Source organism: Micropterus salmoides, unplaced genomic scaffold (genome assembly GCF_014851395.1).
Source record: "Micropterus salmoides isolate LMB-PRFRI ecotype aquatic unplaced genomic scaffold, ASM1485139v1 Ms_hic_scaffold_18, whole genome shotgun sequence".
Taxonomy (NCBI): Eukaryota; Metazoa; Chordata; class Actinopteri; order Centrarchiformes; family Centrarchidae; genus Micropterus; species Micropterus salmoides.
Genome location: NW_024040928.1, coordinates 12,701,601 through 12,718,693, shown reverse-complemented (window position 1 = coordinate 12,718,693; position 17,093 = coordinate 12,701,601). Strand labels below are relative to the sequence as shown.

Here is a 17,093-nt window from a genome sequence, read left to right as displayed (position 1 = left end):
GAGGGTCGTGACTCCTTATGAAGACAGCTCATGTTGGTTTTTCCTTTAGTTTGTCACCCATCTATATACGTCACTGTATATCTTCATTTTAAATATAATATAGTTTTCCTTTTTATTCCTACTTTTATCTACAGTGTGCAATTGTATTGTGTTATTCTATTCTAAATTAAATATTTGTTTATACATATGTGTAATGTGAAGGGGGCTACAACTGTATTTCATTCAGTCCTGTATTAGATAATGACAATAAAGCTGAGCCTTGAACTTCAACATACCCCATGTAAAACAATGGTCTATTTAAATCAATGAACAATAAAATTGCCTCTAGTCTACACTCATAATTAGCCAAGATTTAGCTCACTGATTTGGGTTACAATTATTTTACATGGTTTGATTAAGGTCATGTTAGATTTTGTTTGATAATTTGACAACAAAAAACCCACCTCAAGGTCTTTGTAGTTTTTCTAGAACTTCTACTACAGTCTTCATAAGAAGATGGAGTCTGCTTAGTTACGTTTAGGTTTGTTAGGTAGGGTTGCTATGGGTTTCATGTCTGTGGACAGATGCACATACTCCCTTTTTTGGACAGGGATGAAAACGTGACATTGATTTTCTATAAAAGTAATACAAATTACACACTGAAGAACAGTAGTGTTGCACATAGTGTTAAAAATTTTTATTATGAACCATTTGGCTATGTTGTTGTGCTCCCCTGTCTCAAGGCAAGCAGAAAATATTCTACAGCACTTGAAGGCAGCATAATACCTCGTTCACGGCCCCCTGTCCTCTTGTCGCATATTGATCCAGCTAGCTGATCGTTAGCTTTTGTGTCAGAATGGTGTCTGTGGTGTGTAAATGTTTGTCCGCTGTTTCTGGCTAAAGGTATCTGGCATTTGGCGGCTTTAATGTTCCGTGCAGCTAATCTAAAAACCATCGGCAAAGCGGGAACCGGCTGGTAGGTGGTCTTTCAAATCAATGACACGTAACATATTGTTCACGTCCACTCCACTCTCGTGAATCAGCCGGCTAGAGAGCTAAAGCTAACTGTGCTAACTTTCTAGCAGCAAAGCTAATGTGAATATCAAAGGGTTTCGTTGTTTATTTTCCGGCGACAGTCGTTAAACTTAGGGTTAGGGGTTAGGGGTTAGGGTTATCTACAATTTAAAACTGCGAACCTTGGTTCTTAACATTAGTTAAGTATCTTTAGTGATAACTTAGTTGGACGTTTGTTGTAACTTAGCTAACGTTAGTTGACTTAGCCAGCTAGCAAGAAAACGTTACGCTAGCTCACGAATCTAATAACCAAACAGCTCATTTAAACAGAGTAACGTTAAGTTAAAGCTAATTTCAGGGGACATCGCAGGCAGATTTATTAAGTAAGTTGACGTTATTGCTCAACGAACTCATAAGGTCCTGTTGTTTTCAACTTTACTCGACGACAAGAGATGAATAATGTGTAAAATGTGAATAAATATCGGGCTAATGTGAGTTTAATGGCTGCCCATAGCCACTCTGAACCATCTTATCGGTAAAGACAAATAGATAAGCTAATAGTTATGTTACGAGGCAGGGATTTATTTAGGTCTGTAATGATTAGGTAACTGTTTGTCTGTTGCTTCCTCTACCAGTGGCGAGCTAAGTTACAAATCATGCCTACATACATCCTCAGACTTTCTTACGGCCTATTATGCCAAGTTTCCCAATAGCACCCATAGCTTTCCCACACACACCGTTGACAGCTCCGATACAACACATGTTGCATTGTTAAATGTTTTTAAGTGTCCAGGCATGTAACAAAATGTGTGAAATAGTATCGCCTTTATTTGTAAATGAAGATTCTCTTTCATCCAGGTCATAGTTACCCATCCTCAACGTATCCCCCTTTTTTTTTGCACCTCAGGCACTTTCGCCGGACAATGGACGAACTTGTCCATGACCTGGTGTCAGCACTGGAGGAGAGCTCTGAGCAAGCAGCGCGCGGCGGTTTTGGTGATGGAGGAGACCATGCACTGGCCGTGGGCTGTCTGCTGAAGAGGCAGGCTCGGAAACGGAGGGGTAGAAAACGACGCTCGGACAACCCACACCCGCCTTGGGAGACAGGCCACCTCAGTGAGGGGTCAGAGTCCAGTGTGGAAGAACACAAGGTGAGTTGGCGTTTGGTTGTTATAGACACAGCTCTTCACCAAACACACCTTTTTAGTAGAAACAAAAACCTTGTGTCAGCTAAGAGGTCCTTGAGCAAAAAATACTTATGGAAGTCTTAAGACATCAAGAAGTGCTGTTGTTTTGCTCAGCCTGTTCTTTTAAGGGGTGCAAAAAATGATGTCATTACTGATAAAGGGTGTTATAACCCGACACTCATAACTTGCTCCCTTCGTCTTTACAGATATTCACACCTGTTGCAAGAGTAGTAAAACCTTAATCAGATCTAATCCTTTGGTAACTGTAATCTACTGGTCTCCACATGAGGTTGGAATTGCCCACTTAGTACGGATTATTTTGCAGTTTAAGTGGCAGTTGTCTTATATGGGACCTTAATGCATAACGCATGTGGAGTTTCCTCTCTACCATCCAGTTGTGTTATGTGTTGCATAAATTCAGCCACACTCAAATATCACTTTGGCCTAATGAGCATTCTCAGGTTTGTTGAAGTTTCTTAATTTAGCGTCAGAATCACAGTCTGGTATTTAGCACATTGATGTTTGTTGCAGGACTACCGTGCCAGTACAGGGGGTGTCTCTGCTGCCAACAGCCATGCCCGTGACAACAGCGACTCGGATGAACAGCTTGGCCCCAAACGGCGCACCCCCTTAACAGCTGACATGGGACGAAGCAAGCGGCCGCTTTGGCCAGACGACTTGGGTGTCCTGGGGTCTGCCGAGGGAACTCGCAGCCTTAGACGGAGACGTAAGGTCAAACGTATGGCTGTAGACCCACCTGTAGAACCCGAACCCCCCTCCTCCACTATACTAGGGCCCCCACCTGTCCCCAAAGCCCGTGCTGGCGGCAGGCCGCATAGAATGGGTGCAAGTGAGGGCAGGGGTGCCATGGAGCTCTGTATGGGTGGACTGGTAGGGCCAGGGGGAGGGAAGTGCAGGGTGAAGAAGAGGAAACTGGCACCCCACAGGCTGGGAATGGAGGCTGCAGATGAAGGGGTGGTGGTGGAGAGTGAGGACCCCATCTCTTCTCCAACTGAAGGGTCTAAGGACAAGATGGAGTTGGAGGAGCAGAAGGGCTCGGATGAGGACATGAGTGACAGGTGGTTAGTGTTTTGACTTTTTTTTTCTCTATGCCCTGCTGTTTCCAGATGTTGCAACTCCTCTGTCTCTATACTATGTATACTGTTTTTATAAGTATGTGTGTGACACAGTTGGCCAACATGTAAGTAAGTACTCTGTTCTGTGTGGGGCTGGATATCAAACCTCACTTTTTTTTCATAATTTACCAAAAGCTGGTAAAGATTTTGGTCAGGTTCTTATTCACTTATTCTTTGATCAAAAAGTTCATGATTTTTAAATAGAAACTTTGCCATACATTCGAAAACCTTGGCTTCTGTGGTTAATTTGGGAAAAAAGCGTATATTTATAAGGTTTTAGTATTGATACTAAAACTCAGATAGCTCACTCACTGGCACTAGTATCAAACAACTTCAGTAATACCCCACGGTGTGTGGGAGAGAGCTAGTTTTTCTTCTAATAGACAATTATTGACTTCTTGTTGACCATTTATTTGCGGGCTTTCTAATTAGTTTTTTCATTTATCTTTCTAGCGAGACCAGCAGTGTCAGTAACAGCAGTGACGGAGGCCTCTACACCAATGACGAGGGGAGGCAAGGTACATACTCAGATGTGTTTTGAATTATTCTTCATGCTCAAAAGCAGTGTACACACAGTAGCTAAACACTGGTGGAACTAAAGGAATATATAATAATAATTATAAAGTCGCCTAATAGACTGAGAACTCGTCTTTTTCCCATATATTTCCACCCGCAATCCGTTGTCACAGCAGCAGGTGAGCCGCATGTTGGCTTATTAATGACGCAGCCTGTCAAACAACTGAAACCAACACCTGCACCCTGTGTGTTCAATGCTGCTTTACCTGCTCCGTGCGTAAAATATCCACCGCGACTTGTAACGTAAGTTAATAGTCTACCAATTTTTTGTACTCAGTGAAGTTTGTGCGACAACACATTTATGCACGTAAGACGACTGCTGCCCCCCGTGTGCGTGCGCACCCGATGACATCGTCCATTCCAATGTCTCATTGCAGACATTGTCCGATGGAAATTTTGTAGACATCGCCCAACCCTAAAACATACCCGATCACTACTGAGAAATGTTGGCCCACTGCTTTCGTCTTATCAACTTGTCCGTTGTTGTATTTCACTAGGAAGTGTAAGTGTTCCCAAACAGAAAACCTTAACAATAAGGGAGGGTCCTAAAGCAATGGCTTCTCTGCACTGGCCATGATGCTGAAGTCACTAGTTAGTAAGCGGCTGGGCTAAAGCGGTATAGCTTGTGTAGCGCTGTAGAGCCACAAGGCGGAGATTTGGTCCGCCACTTAATATGTCCGTGTGGAAACTTGGAATTTACGTATGTCCCACACACAAAACAAGCCTAATATATGACGTTAAACGCATTCGGTGCACATGTGCACCGTTCTGAAAGTCCTGTACCAAAACGGTCCGGTACGATTACATGTACCGTTACTCCCCTAATATTGAGTGTGCATTAACAGTAAGGATGTTAGAAAGTATATGCAATTAAAATTTAGTCTTAAGAAGACAGTGATAGTAGTTGTATATAATTAGCCCTAAAATTGACATAAATACAGGAGCCTCCAGTAGTTCTCCTGTTGAAACACTTTTACAACCAATATGACGACAGCCCGATATTAAATGAACAATGTTGGTTGGGTGACAAAACTACGTATTGTGTGCAATGGGCAAATAGAGTCTGCAGAGACACAATAGATACAGCAGCTGTACGAGCCAAATGGGGTGTTTTGTGCATTCAGACATTGGGTAGTGTTTCTTATGTTATAAAGGTAGCATTCAAACTGTTGTAGGTGACCGGAAGGGTAAGGGTTTTTGACCGCTGTCGCGCATTTTGGCCAGGGAAACTGGGAACCTTTTGTTTGACAGTCTATTGTATGTATATGTAGTACAGTATATGGTTTTGTCATGAAACTGGACAAATTGACATTTCAAACAAATAAACTTACTATTCAGCAACACAACAAAGCCTGGAGATTCTTAAGAATCAAACAGTAAGGTAACAGAAGTACAGCGCATCAGCCACGGCACTCCTCAGTAGCCAACAGTATTAGACTGCGCTACTACAGCAGCAGAACAGCGTGTAGTGTGAGAGCTTCAGTTTACAAGCTATTAGCAAGTTGGACGACAAACCTTCCACTGAGCTAAAAATTAACCTTGTATTATTACCTTATATTTGGGTGGTGGTCATGAAAATGACTCATAAGATTTGCCCCATTTTGCAGCGATTTCCCTCAGCGCTCTTATAAAAAACAAAATATGACCACACTTCAGAGTAGACTGAAGAACTAGGCTGAAAAATCTCTGGAGCGCTGTCACTTCTACCTCCATGTTGTCATTGACTCAAAACAAACCCACATTGTATGCTGCGCCTGGGAGATTGTTGCTAGCTTTGGTTCTGGACAGTATTTGCAAAGCGCGGTGACCGAACACAGTTTTAATCATAAGAACATTTGAAATAGTAATGCTATCCATTGGAAATTTAACCGTGGTTTATCATTACACCGTTAACCTTTTCATCTGTCAGTGTGGCCATAGTAGAGCTTCCTTTATCAATCCTGGACACCACCATTTTCCAAATAACTCCTGTCATGTAAAACAGTATGTCGCTAACAATGTTTACAATAGAAAATGACAGCTTTTGGTCGAGTGCAGGCTAATCAGTTAAAAGTATTAAACTGTAATTGAGTCCCTGTAGTCCAAATGCAAGTAAGGTTCCCAAGCTAAAGTCTAAAAAGGTTTTTTTGTTTCTGTGGTGGACAAATTACACGATGAATCCATCTGTAGCAGTGCTCAACTGGGGTCACATTTTCTGCCTCTGTTCCCTCTCTTCCAGCTGATGACGAGCAGAGTGACTGGTTCTACGACGGCGATCTGGGCTCTGGTTCAGGTCCTGGAGGTGCTTGTGGGATCGCAGGAGTGGTTCCCTGGTGGGAGAGGGAGACCGGGTCAGAGGAGCTGGACCTAGCTGACCCGGTCTTCAATAGCATCCTCACTGGATCCTTCCCCCTCATGAGCCCTGGAGCACAGAGAGGTAGGCTGGAAACATAGACGACATACTTGACGACAGCAGCAGTATCATTGTTTAGAAACTCAGAGACACTGGCATTAAATGTCTTTTGAAGGTGGCTTGTAACAAATTTTGGAATGAAATGTAGGTAATACAATAGGAGCGAATATATTTAGATTTTACAATATGATCATAGTGGTTGGGGGACGATGGAAATTCAGTCGCATATTTTACAATGTTATTGCAGTCTCACTCTCGACCAGTAGAAGGCACTGTCTGCTCAGCAGTGTGGCTACAAAGTGTTACTGCATACAGTCCATCAACTTGTTGTGTAGGCATAATATAATCAAGCAGGATTTTAAGCAAGCCTTTCTCTTACTCGCTGATGTCCCAGAGGACCCCTCCCTGCGTTGTATCCCAGGGAGATTGATGGTGGGACATACTGGGCTCAGTTGCCTCTCATCCACCACGAACCGTCTGCGGCATACGAATCTTATCATTTCAGTAACATCCTGAGTTTTGAACCCGTACTGTGTTTGTTAGGGTTCCAGGCCAGGCTGAGTCGTCTTCATGTAAACCAACAGGCGTCTGAGGCAGGGCTTCAGGGCAGCTCCAGCCAAGGCTTCAATGACAGACTGGGCAGACAAAGCCAGGACTCCCATGAGTGAGTCCCCAACCAAATTAAAATTACTATTAATTCTGACTGTTCTGTTATCTATTTATTCTGTGTTTTTGCGTTCTTACTGTTGTAAGTTGCATTTTGAAAGGTGCTTTACAAATAAAGTGGTTTAGAAATGCAAGCCACCGTTTTCATTTAAAATCAATTTAGATCTAGAATTGTCTAGTAAACAAGCAGTGTGAAAGCAAAGTAACCTGGAACACGGATCACAGCAGACACTATACAGACATGCAAGATCAGACAGTGAGTCATTCAGTCTATTTAGTAGTAAGATATGGATTTCATCATTTTCATATTAATGGTTCCGCATATATCCCAGCTTTTGGTTGAGTGCAGGCTAATCAATTAAAAGTATTAAACTCTAATTGAGTTCCTGCAGTCCAAATGCAAGTAAGGTTCCCAAGCTAAAGTCTAAAAAGGTTTTTTGGTTTCTGTGGTGGACAAAGGCCAACAATTCACTTACAGAAATAAATGATGAGGAATTTGTGGTTTTTGTCTCTGGACCACTGCCTTGATGGGAATTTGAGGGCCCTTATGACACTATTATATCTCCAACAGGCCTTGGTTTAGCTCGGGCTCAAGGAGAGAACATGGACAGGTGAGCCAGGTTTCTTTACTTTGTTTTAATACCTTTTAATATGGGTTGAAATGCAAAGTTTAGGTTTTGGTCTATTACAAGGAACCATTGTGGTTAGTGTATCATACTAACATACTGGCATCGCGTTTTTGCAAGGATTACTTTGCTGACTGCTTGAACATCAACTTTTGTATTTCCTCTTCTTTCCCTCACTGCCCACTTCAGTTGCATTGGGACCCACGGTCAGACAGAGGGCATCGGAGAAGCTGTTCAGTAAAAACAGCCAGCAGGTGAGAACAACAGTTTAAACACCAGTGATTTATGACCAGAACTCATTAATTTCCTTTAGTACCTGTTTTTGTTTCTGCTGCATTGGTTTCACAATGTTGAATGGTGTTTTTCAAATGAATAAGATAAATTTCTGTGGCTTTATTTGAGATAAAACTAATATGCTCATATTTTGTCTTGCTTGGCTGGTTTTGCAGACAGACCAGCGGGCACCTCGGCTCTCTATGTACAGGGGATGTCAAGCGGAGGCGAAAAGCAGCCCCCCTCGGTTCCACCGCCCCCTCAGGTATTGGATGCCCACCTAGCTATGCCTCACACACCATCTGGCAGGTTTTACCAACTGCCCCCTTTTTTATTGTATATTTGGCTCTCACTTTCTCGCTTGTTTTCCCTCCCCCCTCTTGGGTTGAGCTCAGTATGCTCACCAGCCAGCTTTTCTTGTTGCCTTCTGTCTGGCACACAAATGGATGTAAACGCAAGGGACTGGGATGAAAAGTGAGGGTTTCACTACATATTTTAAAGGAATTAATTGAAGTTCCTCGTCCTTTATATCACCCCTTTCTCTTCCTCTCTCATTATCAAACTGTGCTTTAGCTCTTAACCCCCTTTTTCCTAAGCTTTGTTGGACAAGAGTCACCTGGCTTGGCATTGCTGTCAGAGCCGAAATACTGGATTAGCTCTTAGCCCCCCTCCCTCCCCTCCAAAGCACTTGTTTTACCTCTGGGCCAGCTGATTCTTTAGGAAGAGGAAGTGGGGGGGGTAGTCAAATCCTAATGCTGTAAAGTCAAACCCCCATTATAATATGTTCAGTCTGAAGCAATATCTTATTTTTGATCATAATTTACACCTTGATGCCAGAATTATATGCACAGCGGATTACCAGCTAAGGACATTACATGATGCAGTTTGTTGTGTGTTGTGGGTGCACCTTCTTGTTCGAAAGTGAGAAAGAGCGGAGAGTGGGCAAGCAAAAAATTAAAACTCTCAGCAGCACTCGGGTCGCAGTCACATGGAAATTTTATGTATTATAGATTTCTGAATTTTTATTGTCCAAAGTGACACAATCAACGATGCGTAGCAAATGTCAGGCACATTTGATACCTGTTCCTGTGCTCAAGAACAGCAGGTGCCGACCTCACAGCAGGGCGGCGCGGAGAGGGGCTGCCAAGTTCACATCCTGACAGTTTGGCTCAAAACCCACCTGGGACAAACATGTGTAAATGAGCGTGCGGCTTTGCCCTGTGCCGCAGACAAATAAAGACGGGATTAAAAGGAGTAATAGGTCGCTCTCTGTGACTGGACCATGCACTTCCAGGAAGGCCGGGGACAAAATGACCAGTGTCTGTTTTGAGGCAGACGTGGGTTGTGCTGCACGACTGGAAATGTGGCTAAGTCGATTACATGATTACATTACTTAGATGTAGCTTAACAATTTTAATGGAGTGATGATGTCACTGGAGGAGAGCCTTCAGTGCAACAAGTTTTACAGGTTTACATGGAGGCAGTACCAGACAGTAGACGGAATCACAAATGGGTAAAACAGGGATATTATATTTGAAATAGGTAAATTACAAACACTGCTCAAGATATTCGTATTTAGTTTATTTTATTTTTTATCCAGGAGAAAGCCTGTTAAGATATAAGCTCGTTTTCAAAGTTGAGCTGTCTAAGAAAGGCAGCGAAACAGCATTTAAAAGTTACATTTACACACATTTAACAATACATTTAAACATCTTCCAAGATACCTATACATCTGCAACCAGGTACCAGCCAGGGCTCCAGACTAACTTTTTTCACCTTCGTTTTGGAACCATCCCATAAAACAATTTGAGCCGTCCCAAAGTTGATGTAAAGTGTCCCAAAATTAAATGTTGTTTCCTTACTTTGTGATTTTCATTTTTAGTTGTTAATAATATTTATTTTGCTCCATTCAAAGAAATAGCGTTAAAAACGTTACGAAACATCATTAAATTAGAATTCATAATATTTTTTAGTTCCCTATAACCCACTCTGCTATGCATTACGTATTGCTTGCTGTTAGGAGGATCCCCTTCAGACCGTGACCGACACAGATCATTTAAGACTGTAGGTTACTAGATGAGATGAGTGCGCTGCTCTTCATCAGTGGTAGAACCGAAACGAAAACTTGTGGCATAAATCTCATCATAAATCCACACACGTTAACTTCAGCAACTCCAATTAAATGTTGCCCAGATTGTGCTTCAGTTTTTAGATGTTTATAATGCTAAACTCATCAGCTGGGTGGAGATGATTTTCGCTGCTAGTCGATGTTATCAGAATATACATTCATTTTTCACTGCGTGAAAGGATTGATGCGTGGCGCTCAATGCATAGGCATTGCACAGTGCGATTGAGAGGTCAGCAAGCTGTTTGTGATTGAGTGTATAGATGGACCCGTACGGTGGGAACAGTTGAGCAGCCAGCTCGTCATAGTAGCCTAACTATAGTAACAGCATGAGAAGACACGCTCCATTGTAGTCAGCACTTAGTTGGGCGAGTTTGTCATCTGCGAAGTGATAGTAATAAATAAACACACATATAATCGCTTTTTTTTTTCCTTTATTTTTATTCGACGACGGGACGGCGTTAGTCTCAAGCCCTGGTACTAGCACCTCTAACTGGAAAATACTTTGTCAGTGAGTTCCATGTTGAGGGTGCGCAATATCAAATGTTTTTCCTAACTTCAAAGATGTAGATAAAAATGCACAAATGTAGCTCTTACCCGTGGCGAGAGAAAGCCATTCCACCGATTTGTATAAACCACAATGATGGGTGGAAGATCTGGCATTTGTGTTAAAGCACAACACCACCGCAGAGATGATGCTGCATGCATGTACAACACAGCCCCATAGTCTATCTCAGATAAAAAGGAAGCTTGAACACGTTTCTAGCAGGGGAAAGTTGTTACTGAAATAAAAACCTAATTTTGCTATTTAAAAAAAGTTATATAATAATCTTTTTGTGACATGGCTTGGACATAAGGGTGGACTAATGAACCTGCAGTTAGCCTTTTTGAGTCTCTGCTAATTGTTTTGTTGCTTTCAAAGCTTACGGATCAAAGAGCTGCATTTCTGATCTCCTTTATAGGTGACAATTGCTGCTATTTAGCATTCAACCCAATATTAGACACCTTTTTGTTGCCGCATTTCTAAATGTGATTAAATTACTTACCACTCCCGTCTCCACATGCTAAGCTCTCAAATAAACAGTTATTTGTTGGGATAAACCTATTTTTGACTTGTGTTGTTCTTATGTGTCTTCGTATATGTTATAGATATTTTCACACACACTGTTGAAATCTCCTTCTTTTCTAACCTGTGACCTCTCTGTTCAGGAGTGGTCGGGGAGAACGCACCTCCCATCCCTGAAACAAACATGGGCAGCCGCATGATGCAAAGCATGGGCTGGAGCCCGGGGATGGGCCTGGGACCAGAGGGCAGAGGCATGACCGAACCCATCCGGGCCACACAGAGACCCAAAGGCACAGGTCTAGGTTTCAACTGAACAACTGGTTTCTGGATCTCGAACCTGGGCCAGGCTGGGACATGATGTCCAAAGCCCTACATAGAGTGAGGGAGATGAAATGGGTGATGAAGAAAAACAAAATGTCCAGAATAATCCCGTCAGTCATAAGAAGGGAAAGGAGTGATGCTTGTCTTGGCAACAGAGTCTGTGATCCCCATATTGGGGAAACCTCAAGGAAGCCAGGGATATTCAAAGAAGACTGTTCCCACAAATGGACAGAATACCACCTGAAAGTGAATGATGTCCTCTCAAGAAACTCCCATGTTGGAGAAAATAAATGACATAGATGCCTCATTGTTAGTGTGTTAAGCCGGCATGCTGCCTCAGCCCTGTTACCTCCGATGCCATTATTATAGGCAAACAATCTAGGATGATGTTGACCATATACTGACGGCACAAATGATGACGGTGTTTTCGTTATTTCAGTCAGCGGTGTTGGTTAGTGAAAAAATGATAAATGGTTTTGTCCGATATTGCACAAGAATTTTTGAATCAAAGACGATATTATTAGGCCATACCTTTAAGTCATTTTAGGTTCCTTTTTAATGCGGTGAAGTTAGGGTACACTGTATGGATGTGTTTTTCCCCATCCCTTTTATTGTTCATTTCATGGAAGAAGTTGTGTCATGGGAATGTTTTTATCTAACCAAAAACAAAAAAAGATAAAAATCAAAAACACATTTTAATCTTTATTTACCACCACTATGTATGCATGTGCAGCCGCGGCTGCTGCAGGTTCTGCTGATGTTTACTTGGAAAACTCATTTGGACACGTGAGGTTAAGTCTTGCCAACAACGTGATTGACTGTCCTATTTTACCCAGTTTATTTTTGTATTTTATCCTAACAAATGGTTGGACCACAGTCTGCAGTATTTAACCTACCATAGCCATGCTCAGTGATGTGACATACCGTATTAGACAAAATGGCTATGATTGTCAGGTTACGAGCATTACACTGTCTCCATACAGGTTGTAAAGAATTGGAACTAAAATGAAGAAATATTGCTGTCAGGACACGCACGAAGATCCTACATACCATTTGTTGTGTGTAGACTGTGCTTCTTGTCTAATCAGACAGAAGTGAAAAAACCTGTGACTACAGGGCCTATAACTACAAAAAAAATTACATTAGAGGAAGTTTAATTAAATATTTAAATTAGTTTTAGATGCATTGTCATACACTTAATTGTGATTCTGCTTCTTGTGTTTATTTAGGCTACTGGGTAATAAAGTTCATCTGCAACCATAGATTGTCATGGAAAACTGTTCAGGTAGAGAGATTAAAATCGAGAGGAAAAAAAAATTTTTTAAAAATGTGCAGGAATTTGTACTGTAACATAATTTTTTTCGTGTACTCATACTTCAACCCCACTAGGCCTGTTAGTGTGAGATGACATTAAACTCAGAGACTGTCTAAACTATGTGGTAGTTATTGTCCTATGAGGCCAATCCCTCTAGTTCATCAGGTGGTTTAAACCAAAGGCTCATTTCATTTTGATTGTAGCCTAATTGATGTTTGAAGCCAATATTAATATTACAATTTGAGACTTTAAAAACATCTGATAACTACTTATATTTCTTTTTCAATATGCACGCATTTTTCATAAGCACCCTATATGATGATATGATGTAAAAACTCTATCTCAGAATTGGATGATGTGTTTGAGCTTTCGACAAAGCGAAGCTAGCTGTTTACAGATTTTATGTTAAGCTAAGCTAACCGTCTGCTGGCTCCAGCTTCATATTGGATGCACACACTGTTTGCAAACCCTTTGGAAGAAAGCGAACAAGCATATTTTCCAAAAAGTTTAACAGCTTCTTTAAAAAAATTTTTTTTTAAGTAATAGTGACCAGGAAATGTGCTGAACGGTACATGTCACTTGACATTGTTCTGTGATGGACAAACTATGAAATGGGGACATTCTAAATAGCCTTAAACGGATATATATATTTGGCATTTCTGTACTGCAATGTCTTGGTCCTTATTAAGCCAATGCTGATATCCCTGTAAAATCAAATTAGCTAATTATATTAGCTATGCCAATAATTTGGGTGGGCAAAATTTTTACATCATGCCTGCAGAATATCTGAAAAGAACAGAAACGCTTTGTTACCGCATTAAAGTAGTTGTTCACACTCATTGTCACTTATCAAACTGAATGACAGCAGTAAAATTTAACCCGTAGGAAGATATGTCAAGTCCAGTGTGAGTGAAGCCGACTCATGGCTGTATGCCAACGTTCGAGCGTCTCATCATGACCTCCACTGATTAAATACAAACCAGGAGAACTTTCTAGTCTTGATGTTTCTTAGACACATGCACAAACACACTCACAGCTCCCTTTCGAAGACAGCTTTAATCCATTACTTCCCAGAAGAACATGCCCTCTAAATATTTCCAACTCTATCAACACATGCATCACATTCACATCATGCTGACTCAACATCACTGAAATATGATGCTCCCTCTGTCTCCCTCCCTCTTTTCTCTCCCATCTTTGCAAGGCTGCAATAGAAATCCCTCCTCTGTATCTATGGGAATACAGGAGCGCTGTGTGTCCTCTACCCTCCCTCTTTACTCACCACCTCCCTCTGCATATAAGGGAACGCTGGCTGTGTCCTCCACTCCCCCCAACACACACACACACACAGTCTGCTCCCCTGTACCACCCCATCTCTTAGACACACTTTCTGTCTGAGACACACTCTCAGGACTCCCCTACGAGCAAGCTAGGCAGGTAGGTAGGTAAACTCAGCACTGGATCAGAGTGAGAAGAGAGAGAAAGAGGGAGAGGGGAGTGTGTGTGTCTGTGTGTGTGTGTGCGTGCGTGCGCGCTGCTGCATCGCTGAGCTACGGAGACCGGAGGCGAGGGGAGCTGGAGCGTTTGTCCTTGAGACTGACTGACTGACTGCAGCTGTAGAGCGGAGGACCAGCCATCCAGCCAGTGGATGAACCTGACAGTGAGTACTGAGCACAAGCAGTAAGACGAGCGAATGGGGAAGAAGTAGGCGCTGGCTTCTTTTAATTGCATCAAATGTGCTTTTGTTCCATGTCTGCTTAGAAACAGTTCAGTGTGGTGTTTGACTGGAAACAGAGGTGTGTATGATATGCGCGTGTGTGATCAGGTGAAGGTCTACTCTGCTCCCAGGTGAACTCAGTCTCTGGCTTTTTCATTGGCTCCCATCAATACTTGGTTTTCAGCCCATGTAGGACTTTATGAGCAGTTCAGCAATTGTTCAGCTACCCAGTCTGTGTCTGTAGCAAAGCCCACTGTGTCTGTACGTGTGGCATCAAGAAAGATGTCAGTAAACATAACATTATGGCACAATCTTTACAGCTCTATCCCTCCTCTCCTCTTTCCCCTCTCCGTTCCCACTGCTTCTGTTGACAGATCGATAGTTATGCATCTATAATTGGAAGTCATCATTTATGGCGACCCTCCAAAGCCAGTCATTATCATGTGTAATCTTGCAGAAAATTACATTTTGACTGGTGTACCTTGGCGTGGCCAGGAATCAGTGGACTGTGTAGAGGGGGCAAACTGAGCTGAGGGATGACCGGAAGGGGACCCCAAAGCCTGGAGAAGGGTGGTTTAGGGTGAAGCGGGGGGGGGGCAACAGGCCTGGTGTCACATTTTGTCCGTAAGCAAGGAAGTCCCAGCAGTATCCCTGGGTGCATCTGTGTGATTAGATGAGGAGGGACAGGAGGGAGTCGTAGACAGAAGGAGAGGATGGCAACACAGTGTGAAGGATTAGAAAGCAGAAGGGAAGGGGGTGAAGTAATCTGAGAACGATAGACGAGAATTGGTGTTAGCTCTCCATAGTGTGAGACAGCGTCATGAGCCGAGACTGGCTCACCTGTGGAGTTGCTGACAGAATGTATGAGGCCATGTTAGAGGGGTTGCTAGATGGATGGGTATACGGATACAAGCCCAGAATGTGAATACGTAAAGCCGTAGACTTTGTTTTTTTTTTACTAACATGACAGGGTAGCACTTTTAGTCTCTGTGTATGTCTGTGTGGATTTGTTTATTGTAGACATGCTGACAGTGAGCCACAGGGCTAAATTTGCCACCTGTGGCGATAAAATGATATGATGAGATAGAGTGCATGCTGTTTTGTTTGTGTGTGTGTGTGTCTGCGTGGTTATACGAAAGTGTGTATAATAGTTCCTGACATCAGCAGTAGGTTGTGGTGCTGACTCCCAGGATCCTGTGTGTGTTGGGCCCGCACTGACGGGTATGGGAACCAGGTGTGTGTCCGTGTGTATAAAAGGGGGGGTAAACCTGTGAAAAAGCATGTCTGTTCAAGTAAAGTACATTTTATTTATATAGATTAAATTCATAAATCACAAGTGGTAGAAGAATGCTCAGATCCTTTAGTTAAGTAATAGTACCAAAAATAGTAAAAATACTTCATTACAAGTAAAAGTCCTGCATATAAAATCCTACTTAGTACTATTATTAGATAGTATTATGTTTTATTATATTATATTAGACTGTAATACTGATGTAACAGTGTATAAGCAGCATTTTACTGTTGTAGCTGGTTGAGCTGGAGGTGATTTTAAGCGCATCATATACAGTTAGGTAGTTTTGCAAGTGGTTTTCAACATAGGGGTCAGGGCCCTCCAAAGGGGTAAAAGATAAATCTGCAGGGTATTGAGATGATTAATTGTGCATCAAAAAGAAAAACAAATTGCTGCAACACAAATTTGTATTATTTTTTATTTTAAATAATCTAATATTTGCTGTTTTTAGCCATTCTAGCAGCATGGCATCCAACAAGTATTGGATGGATTGCCATGACATTTGGTACAGACATTCATGTTCTCCAGAGAATGAACTATAACAATTTAGTGATTTTTAATCTTTTCCTCTAGTGTCTTCATCAGGCCAACATTTAAGTCTGTACAATACTTTGGTTTATGACAAAATACCTGCAAAACTAATGACAGTCCCATCAGCCCCATCTGTACTTTTTATTTTGTGCTAATTAGCAAATAAAGCATCCAAACATGTTAAGCTAAGATAGTGAACATGGTATGCATTAATCTATGTGTTTTTGTTATTGTGAGCATGTTAGCATGCTGATGTTAGCGTTAGGCTTCAAGCACTACTGTGCCTAAGTAAGTATCACCTCAGTTATTCAAACTCATCTGAGAAGTTTAGAGGGGATAAGTACATCTTACCATAACATCTTAATATGCAAAGTAACTAGTAGCATCTATGAGTACATTTCCCTCTGAAATGTAGTTGTGTATTTGTATAAAGTAAAACAACGATACACTGACTTATTATAGGGTGAATGGCGTCTCTGACATTACCACCCCAGGCTACCCATGCTAGATACTGTGCTATTTGACATTTAAATCCTGGGCAGGACCATTACCATGAGAACAGCGTAATGTTTTATGGCACCAACATGACTCTTCAGCAAGCAAGCTGTATGAAGAAGCACAAAGTATATAATGTACAATGTAAGTTTTTTGGAAGAAGTGGGATCAGCAGCCTCGATGGACGTAACGTTAGCTCATGGCAGATGCATAGAGACCGAAGAAGACTTTGACGGACAAAGCTTAGAAGAGAAATAAAGAGTAACCAAGACGTTGGCGAGAGATTCATGAACTAAAAGCTGCAAGACAATCGTAAGTAATATTCCATTTTCTTGTGCTGTTGCACTTGCTTGATGTCTGGCTGTATTAGCAATGTTGTCGAC

The 17,093-nt window shown here is 41.9% G+C and overlaps 2 protein-coding genes across 3 annotated transcripts in view; both read left to right on the top strand.

The window, feature by feature from the left end:
* Positions 1-774: 774 nt before the first annotated feature.
* gpatch2 (G patch domain containing 2) lies at positions 775-12,793 on the top strand. 2 transcript variants are annotated; one of them, XM_038726817.1, is made up of 10 exons: positions 775-955; positions 1,901-2,144; positions 2,712-3,262; positions 3,770-3,834; positions 6,111-6,308; positions 6,828-6,948; positions 7,522-7,561; positions 7,766-7,830; positions 8,026-8,114; positions 11,184-12,793. In XM_038726817.1, the coding sequence occupies exons 1-10, from the start codon at positions 906-908 to the stop codon at positions 11,351-11,353; spliced, it is 1,593 nt and encodes a 530-aa protein (XP_038582745.1). In that variant the 5' UTR covers positions 775-905; the 3' UTR covers positions 11,354-12,793. The 2 variants fall into 2 exon arrangements, with proteins under 2 accessions (XP_038582745.1, XP_038582746.1); XM_038726818.1 differs by having other exon boundaries at positions 776-955; positions 2,712-3,259.
* Positions 12,794-13,999: 1,206 nt separating this feature from the next.
* The window catches only part of LOC119909132 (estrogen-related receptor gamma-like), a 35,214-nt gene continuing 32,120 nt past the window's right edge, over positions 14,000-17,093 (top strand). The window contains exon 1 of the mRNA XM_038727211.1: positions 14,000-14,336. The gene's annotated coding sequence lies outside the window, so the exon portion shown is untranslated. The remainder of the gene's footprint in view (positions 14,337-17,093) is intronic.

Coding starts and splice junctions, on each gene's coding strand:
- gpatch2 (XM_038726817.1), top strand. CDS start 906: ATGTTCCGTGCAGCTAATCTAAAAACCATCGGCAAAGCGGGAACCGGC. Junction 7,562..7,765: donor CAAGGAGAGAACATGGACAG/GTGAGCCAGGTT, acceptor TGCCCACTTCAG/TTGCATTGGGACCCACGGTC. Junction 8,115..11,183: donor CGGTTCCACCGCCCCCTCAG/GTATTGGATGCC, acceptor CTCTCTGTTCAG/GAGTGGTCGGGGAGAACGCA.